Source organism: Solanum tuberosum, unplaced genomic scaffold, assembly GCF_000226075.1.
Source record: "Solanum tuberosum cultivar DM 1-3 516 R44 unplaced genomic scaffold, SolTub_3.0 scf00011, whole genome shotgun sequence".
In the NCBI taxonomy this organism is placed as follows: Eukaryota; Viridiplantae; Streptophyta; class Magnoliopsida; order Solanales; family Solanaceae; genus Solanum; species Solanum tuberosum.
In genome coordinates this window covers 1-9,740 of record NW_006238938.1, presented here as the reverse complement: position 1 = coordinate 9,740, position 9,740 = coordinate 1, and the positions used below count along the sequence as shown (strand labels likewise).

The following is a 9,740-nucleotide window of genomic DNA, read 5'->3' as shown; positions in this document are numbered from 1 at the left end:
TATCCCTTGACCAGGCTGGCCTTTTATATACCTAACAATCCTTAAAGCTGCTTCCATATGGGTTTTTTTAGGTTGTTGTAGAAACTGACTCAATGTTTATACTCCAAATGCAATGTCAGGCCTTGTCATTGTAAGATATAGTAGCTTTCCTATCAATCTCTGATAGATGCTTTGATCAGCTAGAGGATCTTCTTTGTCACCTTCTGAATTGACATAATCATCATATTGCTTTGAAGTCAGCTTGTTATTGTTGTCAATAGGAGTCACTGCAGGTTTTGCATTTCCCAATCCTATTTCAGAAATCAGTTCTAATGCATATTTTCTTTGATGCATCAGTATGCCTTTACTTGACCTGGCAAACTCAATCCCTAAGAAAAATCTGAGCTCACCTAGATCCTTCATTTTGAATGTTTGGTTCAGTTTATCTTTTGTTTATTCAATAAGCTGAACACTACTTCCTGTAATTAACATATCATCAACATATATAAGAACAAACACTGATCCTATTGATGTTTGCTTGATGAATAAGGAATGATCATGTTCACTTTGCTTGAACTGAAACCTTAGCAATGCCTTAAACAACTTTGCACTCCACTGTCTGGGAGCTTATTTCAACCCATAGAGGGATTTAGTGAGTCTACATACTTTATTCTCCCCCTGACTCTCAAATCCCTGTGGTAACTACATATAGATTTCATCTGGTAAATCTCCCTGAAGGAATGCATTGAATACATCCATTTGATGTATCTGCCAGTGTTGTTGTGCAGTAATAGCCAAGACAGTCCTGACAGTCTTTATTTTGACAACAGGACTAAAGGTTTCTTGGTAATCTATGCCTTCTTTTTGGCTATACCCCTTTGCCACTAGCCTTGCTTTAAACCTTTCAACATCTCCATTAGCCTTGTAGTTAACTTTAAATATCCATCTGCATCCAATAGGTGTTTTACCCTCTGGTAGCTCAACTATTTCCTAAGTATGATTTTCTTGCAGTGCCTTGATCTCAGCAACCATTGCTTCAGTCCATCTAGGATCAGATGCTGCCTCCTTGTAGGACTGTGGTTCTGCAACACTTGACATCTTTGCCAAATATGTTTGATAAACTAGTTTAATGTTGTCATATGATAGATATTTGTCCATACTATATGGTCCCTCATGAATGTTCAGAGACACAAAGTCTTTTAGCCACAAAGGTGGTTTAGTTCCTCTTCATGATCTTCTCACTTCAGTTTGAGACAGTTGTTCTGTTTGTATTTCAGTTGGTGGTTCCTCTGGTGGTTGTAGGTCTGTTGCAGCCTCCACCTCCACACTCTCAAATTGTTTTTGATCCAATATATCGGCTTGAGTATGTTGATGTGAGTGTGTTCCTATTGGAACTCCTTCCAATTCATCAACCTCATGATTGACAGCATTGTATGTAAATATAGGAACTGTCTTTGTGGACTTCAGTTTGAATGGAAACATATCTTCTTGGAATACTACATCTATGTTAACCAAGAAAACATTACTAGTTAGATCATATAACAAATATCCTTTTTGAGTTTCAGCATATCCTAAAAATACACAAATTGTAGGCCTAGGCTTCAATTTGTCAGTTTCATTTACTTTCTTTGCAAAACATAGGCACCCTAACACCTTTAATTGATGTAAAGAAGGTTGTTTGTTATACAATTTTTCAAAAGGAGATATATTACCAATTACACTACTAGGCATTATGTTAATAATATATACTGCAGCTTTAACACACAACCCCCAAAACATCACAGGAATATTTGCTTGAAACCTTATGGCTCTTGTTACCTCTAAAATATGCCTGTGCTTCCTTTCAGCTATTCCATTTTGTTGGGGTGTATTAGCACATGAAGTTTGGTGTATTATCCCTAGTTCTTTGAACATTTCACTACAACTTGTATTAACAAACTCAGTACCATTATCACTTCTTATAACATTAAATTGCTTATTAAACTATGTTATGATGTAAGTCAAGTAAGTTTTCAGTATAGTACACACATCAGACTTCATTCTTAGCAAGAACACCTAAGTCATTCTAGAATAATCATCTACAACAGTTAAGAAATACTTAAAACCATCAAAAGTAGATCTTTTATAAGGACCCCACACATCCTTATGTAACAAATCAAAGCTGCTCAAGCTATTAGATGTACTTATAGGAAAATGAATTCTATCTTGTTTGGCACAAGGACATATAGTGCAGTTGCTTATGGATTTTGTAATATCTACCAAACTAAGATTTAACAACTTTTTAAGTACTGAACTAGAACTATGATCAAGTCTTTTATGAAGTAACTGAACATCAATTTGTACAATATGTTTATCACTAAGCTCAGAATGTCTGGCTGACAACACATCATCTTCTTTATCTATTTTGTTGGCTAGAATGTACAATCCTCCATCCTCTATACCAATCAAATTCACCTTTCCACTGAAGAGTTCCTGAAATAAGCAGAAGTCACGAAAGAAGGAAGATGAACAGTTCAATTCCTTGGTTAGCTTAGCAACAGACAACAAATTAAATTTGAATTGAGGAATGTAGAATACTCCTGACACTTTGTTTGTCCCATCTAATATGCTAGAACCTAGATGAGTAACTAAAGCTTTATCCCCATTAAGAAGATGCACTTTCTTTGGATTATCAACTTTAGAGATGGACTGGTGTGATAAGAGACTCAGATCAGCCACCACATGATTGGTGGCCCCTGTATCTAATATCCAACCTGTATTTTGACTTTGAGTTCTTTGATTAGAGTTCATACCTGTTGCATTTACACTGTGTGGAACCTCTGTCTTTTTGTCAAGAAGTTGCAAGACCTGATTGTACTGCTCTCTAGTCAATGTACAGGACTACAGTTGGTTTCGATTTGGTGGTTTAATCTTTGCATCAAATCTCAATTGTCCACTTCTTGTATCACTAGAACTGCCTCTAGCACTTGACCTTACACAATCCTCAGATTTTGATCTCACACCATCATCAAATTCACCCGTGACATTATATGCAGAATTACTCACCCCTCTCTTTTTGAACTTAAAACCCTGTGGATATCCAATAATCTTATAACAAGTTTCCCTGGTATGTCCTTTGACCTTGCAAAAATCACACACCAGATTATACCTCTTCTTGAGCTTATTCTGAGTTCTACTAGTCCTTGAATACATGACAGCATCAAACGATCCTTATAGACTAACTAGACCAGTACCTAACACTCCTGCATTTGTTGCAACTAATTTTTTACTCTCATAAGTTAGAATCATAGAATATGCCTGATTAACACTAGGCACTGGTTTCAACATTAGAATCTGACTTCTTACCTGCAGATAGGAGTCATTCATCCCCATGAGGAACTGAAACAACTTCAGACTTTATAGATGCACCCCATATTCTTTTGACCACTCCCATGACAACCCGGGATTGGGGCTAGAGCTTCAAACTCTTCCTACAACCCTTTGAGTTTAGAGTAGTATACAGAAACAGAACTGGTGCCTTGACTTAAGGTGGCAATTTCTTTATGAAGATTAAATGTTCTTGATCCATCCACCTTGTTGAATCTTTCGAACAAGTCATCCCATACAACTTTAGCACTTGAAGCATACATTATGCCTCCTAACAAGCTCTTTGAAACAGAATTCATGATCCAAGACAGAACTAAGGCATTGACTCTTTCCCAGTTGTTCTCTAGCCCTGGAAACATTTCCTTTTTACAAGATCCATCAACCATTCCCAGTTTGTTTCTTCCTATCAACGCAATCTTCATTTATCTGAACCAAATCGAATAATTTTCCATTAACTGAAACGAAATTATCTGTATCCCACTTACATCAGAAGAGTGCAAGAACAATGGGTGATTGTGATCAATCACAGCTACAACTCCTCCATTGGTACTCGTGGCTTGACCTTGAGAATCAACATAATTTGGTGCCATTTCTTGAACCAATGTCGAACCTTTGAATCTGTATTAATGTCAATCGAGAAAAAATTGCGGAATTACAGAATCAAGCAATGAATCTCTTGCTTGAAAGCTCTGATACCATGTAGTTTATGAAGACTAGATTGGAGAAGAAGAAGAAGAAGAAGAAGAAGAAGAAGAAGAAAGAGAATTAGAAGCAGAAGAAGATAGAGGGGAAGAAGAAGACACAATCTCTTAAGAAGTAAAATTATCCTTGGGAGTCTAAAAACTCTCACTCAATATTCTTATTGATGTGTTAACCTTTACAGAGTACAATCCTATCTATATATATACAGTGCTTCTTGAATAGTTAGTTAGAATTCTTAACTAATTAACTAATGGAACTACTAACTTATAACTTTCCAAATTTGACTTGTCCTCTTTAGTTTTGCTTACTAACATTAACAGTCTCCGACGAACAAAGGCGGCGTCGGTGGGATTTCATTATAATTGAAGCTGTTAAATTAGGTCTTAGGCCTAACTCACACCCCAAAACTAGCTCAAAGGGAGGGGGATTGCCCAAGCCTTATAAGGAGTCCACACATCTCACTAACCATCAATATGAAACTTTTTGTCATTATTTAACACCCCACCTCACGCCCAGTGCTTAACATTTGGTGTGTGGGCAATCTAGATTTTGGGGGTCCAACATTGGGTGAGATGGGTCTTGCTCTGATACCATGTTAAATTAGGTTTTAAGCCTAACTCACACCCCAAAAGCTCTCTCAAAAAGAGGAGGATTATGATCACCTTCTAGGAATATGATAAGGATAAAAGTGCTTATTACTTATACCAAAAAAAGTTGTTGATAAAGTACAACCGGTGGAGACGGAAATGTGTGCTGACATGTTTAAAGGTCAGCTTCCTATCAAATATGTAATGTCCTATTGTTGTGAATTTGTGTTGCAGGAATGGTTGTTGTGGTTTTTGATGCGATCAGGTGTGTTTTTGGTAATTTTGACTCTTTTGAGCTAAGAATTGTTGGTATGGTTGACTTTGGTTAAAAGTTTGAGTTTCGAGTGTCAGATAGAAAATTTGGTAGTTGTTTATGTTCTTCATGTGTTCTTGGTGTTTTTAAAGAAAAGAAGCAAAAAGTGTAAAATTTGATCCAAAAACTCCAATTGAAAATTGTTAAATCTTGTTTGGGGTGTAAAAAATTATTTTGCAAAATCGGAGTTAGAGAAAATTGTATGGGTGAGCCTTTTCTTTAAGAACAATGATATAAATAAGCAAAACTTTTAACTGATGACATAAATGAGCCATTTCTAAAAATTTAATGACATATTTGAGCCTTTTCCCTTTAAACATTATTACTTTTAACTTATCAAAACCTAAAATCACAAAAACATAAAGCGTTTATTCCTAACAAAAGCACTGTTCGGCGTGCATTGGTTCAAATCCAATCCAAAGATTATTACTATATACCTTACATTGTAACACCACCGATAAAATGAGCCCATATTTTGATAATCCGTCCAATTCTTCCATATTTAAATAGGTTGGGTGAGTAATATTTTTAGAAGCATAAAATATGAATTTGAACCCATATTCATTGCAAAGAAATATATATATTCATGGGTAAAATATGAATTAGTTTGTAATTTACCCAACCTATTTTTATCAATATAATATAAGAGTGGATTAATTATTATCCGTTTTATATTAACCCATTTTTAATCTATCCAAATTTAATCCAATTCACCTATTTGTCACCATTACCTGCACCTATAATGCAAAATTGAACATTGCATTCGCGATCATTGCATCTTGAAAGCTTGAAGAATATGGTAATCCAGAAAATAAGGTGTCTTCATTGTTTCGAATATGGGCAGAAAGCTAGCCAGGGCGGCTACTATATTTGATTAGCTTCATATCTAATTATTTAGATTAGCCACACTAGTTAAATATAATTTTCAAAGGTCTAAATTAGATTCATTTAACAAATATTTTAATCATAGTTAAAATTATATAATTTTGAAAAACACTCTCTAATTCTAATATGAAATATCAATCTTCCCCACAATTTTTGGTACTTATTAATGTTATATCATTAACTTTATTCTCTAAATTTATATTTTAAAAAAGGCGAAATGGTCGGATAGACCCTTATACTTATATGCATTTGTATTCTAAACTCTCCTACTCAACACTTTGTCAATTAGACTCTTAAACTCATTAAGACACAATATTTTAAACCCTTTTCTCACATCACTATATGTGTAATCTAACCCCTTACACGTGTAATTCCATGTCATTTTTTAATGATACGTAAGAAATTAAATATTAAGAAAATAAAAAAAATAATCAAATATTTAACTTTTGGAAATTTTGGAAATTTTTAAATAGCCATGTTCTTCAATCCTCATATATGCTCACAATTTGAGCACCAAATTCATGTCAAATAGATGAAATTCTTCTTTATTTGACATGAAATTTCGATAACAAGTTCATAAACACAAATCCAACAAGCCCCAATCACAAATTTAAATTAATTTAACAAATTCATAAGACCTATATGTAGTTCTTCATGTTTTCTCAAGCTTATCAATGGCGTTCTCAACTTTTTCACTACCCACCATCACTCTTTACGTTAATCTGTATCATACCTTCTCTTTAAATCCAACACAAACAATTGTTTCAACTTTTTTTTAAAAATAACTAAAAATTTATAGAAATAGGTCAGAAAAAAGAAATTAGAGGTGGAGTTTGATTTGTTGCAAAGAGGAGAGTGGGTTTCAAATATTTTTGTTTTAATAAGTTTAAGGGTCAGTTTACAAAGAATAGAGTAAGAGGTTCAGAATACAAACTCATACAAGTATAAGGGTCCAACAAACCACGCCTTTAAAAATTCAGCAAGTTCCCCTCTCTCCACTCTCTCCACGAAACCTCAAAAGTGTTCATATAATTATAATTAAAAAGATGAAAACTAAATATTTCTTTTACCAAATGTGTTTGGTACAGAGAAAAAAATACTCTTTTACGAAAAATATAATTTCCTAGAAAATATTTTCTTAGAAAACAAGTGAGTGTCTTATTTATTTTCTAGTGTTTGATAAGTAACAAGAAAATACTATTTCAAAAACATTTATATGTTATTTAACCAAAGACCATAGAGGCGGGATGGATGGTTGAGTGGGGGTTCGGGAATAGCGGGGGCGGGATGGTCAAGGGCGGGAGTTGGAGGGATTAGATGGGAGGAAGGAGACCATAAACGTTGAATGCCACTTATGCAACTTGTTTTCTCTACTTTCATTAGAGAAGTCTTTCTTCATTTTAAAAGATTTATTTTTCTAGAGAAAAAAATATTTTCTAACATTTTGACCAATCAAACAAAGAAAAATTTGAAAACATTTTTTGTTTTCCTCCATACTAAACACATATAGAACTAAACTGAAGAGCATCAAATCAAATATAATTTTCACAGAATAAAATATAAATGCAGTTCATAATTTTATATAGGACATTTTAGTGATATTCTTTAAACGAAATGAAATTGATGATAATGAGTATTAAAATTTGGTGGGAGATTGATATTTCATACCAAAATTAGACAGTGTTTTTCAAAGTTCTATATTCTTAACTATTATTAGGATATTTGTTAAATGAGGGTCATCACCTTTAAAATTATATTTAACATATCACTCATTTAAATGTGCAATTGATGAAATAGACAAAAAATAAAAATAATGGAGAAGATCTTGTAAGAATTATTAATTATTTCTTACTTATCGCCCAAGTTTACTTGTAGCCCAAGTAATACCATAAATAATATTTAATGAATAATAGATCTCGTCCGTACATTGGTTATTTGATGGACTTACCAAATTAAGCTTTAACCTCTATAAATTGGTCCTCCCTCCATCTATTAGGGTTACCACATATTCTCTACATTAATTCCATCGCTGACGGTTGTGGTAACGTAAGACTAGGGCAAGGAGGTAGAAACTAATTTACGACTAACGCTTCCGCTTTTTCTGTGATGATGTCTTCCGCATCTGGTATGTACCTCTAACGATCTCTATGTAAGATTATCGTGTTCAAGATCCTGATATGTATTAAAGTATTTAATCTTACATGTGGCATTAGAGCCTGAATTGTTTGAACGAATAATCTTACATATATATAAAAATAATTATCATGTAACGCAATGGAATTTTGACTCGAGAATGTCAACGAATCAGTGCCTCACGCCTTTGTACGTGGAAAGGTTTTGTTTAAGTCATATAAGTCTGTGATCTTCTAAATATGCTTGTTCTAACAAAATTGTAGAAGATATAATACTCCCTCTGTTCCAATTTATGTGACTTACTTTTCTTTTTAGTCAATCCCAAAAAGAATGACACATTTATATATTAAATAACAATTTAACTATAAAATGTATATTTTACCCTTAATGAAATGATTCACAGCCACACAAATTTCTATCATTCATTTTGGACCACAAGTTTTAAAAGTCTTCATTTCTTTCTTAAACTCTGTGCCGAGTCAAACTATCTCACATAAAATGATAAGGAGAGAGTAATATAAAAAAAAATTATGCAACCTTTTGCCTTAGCCATTAAGTGATGTGCTAATAAACTTTTACACGAGGAAAATAAAATTAAAGCGTCATTACTGGATTTTTTTTAAAGCTATCTTATGACTTTGTAAGAGCAAGGGCTCAATGATCAAGCAGGTAATGCTTATTGATAGATTATCTTTACTCGTAATTTTTTAATTAAAGGAGAAGTGTAGAATTGATGTTTGTAGCCACGATGATTAATCTTCTCATAATGTAATAATTATGTTTTTATTTTAAATTTTGCGATAAATTAAAGTGGTCGTTATACTAAACAATAAATAATATGTGTGTACTTTGTGCAAAATAGTTTGTTAGTCACCAAAGTGGCCAAACTAGAGAAATTAATGTCTACACATATAATATTTATGATCACTTGATGCATGTATTATGTTTTTATAGTTTGTTAGTCACCAAAGTGGCCAAACTAAAATGTATAAAATTATTCACATGCACAAAATTTTATGATGTTATGTGCGTATTTATATTTAGGGAAAATTACATAAGTGAAGGCCTTTTATTTAATAATTACCATTTTTAAGTATACTTTTAATTTATTACCATTTTTGTCAACTTTTAGCAATAGTTACTTAAAACAATTTTAAAACAAATTTGTTCCTTTTCATGTAATTTTTAAACTAAAGCAAGAAAAGTGTTGCCCATTCGCTCATATCCTCTCTCTTTTCTTTCTACTCTTTTGTCCGAAAATTTTAGGGTTTTGTTGTTCTTTCTTCCCCATCTTTCAGCACAGAATTCTAATGGAAGAAGAAGAAGGAGCACGAAAATTGCCTAGAAGAAGTCCGCGGATACTTAGTGATGTTGGTACTTCGAATCAGAAAGTTTATAGAAGGAGTCGAATGAGGGGTCAAGTTTCATCTCCTACTGATGAAGTTAATGACTGTCCCAATTTTAGTTTGGGAATCTCACAAGAATCGGGTGAGCAAAACAAGGGTGAGCAGAACAAGGAGGAGCTGAACAAGAAGCAGAACAAAGGTAAAAAACGAGTTAAAGAGGTGAACAATGTGAAGATATCGAAAAAAAGATGCGTTGATTTAGCATCTACGTCGAAGAAAATTGTGGACTGTGATGACGATTTTGATGATTTACCTCCTCAAGTTCAGTACAAAAAATTGAAAAATAAAGATGGGCCGGAGAAGAAGAAGCAAGTGAAGGATGCAAAAACTCAAAATCGATTGCCTCAAAATGTCATTCTACCAGAGAGT

The 9,740-nt window shown here is 33.4% G+C and overlaps 1 protein-coding gene across 1 annotated transcript; it reads right to left on the bottom strand.

Annotated features, from left to right (window-relative positions):
• Positions 1–681: 681 nt before the first annotated feature.
• On the bottom strand, positions 682–1,077 carry LOC107062695 (uncharacterized mitochondrial protein AtMg00820-like). The gene is made up of 2 exons (XM_015313635.1): positions 989–1,077; positions 682–925 (listed from the first exon to the last, which is right to left on the bottom strand). Exons 1-2 carry the CDS (start codon positions 1,075–1,077, stop codon positions 682–684), a joined length of 333 nt encoding a protein of 110 aa, XP_015169121.1.
• Positions 1,078–9,740: the final 8,663 nt, after the last annotated feature.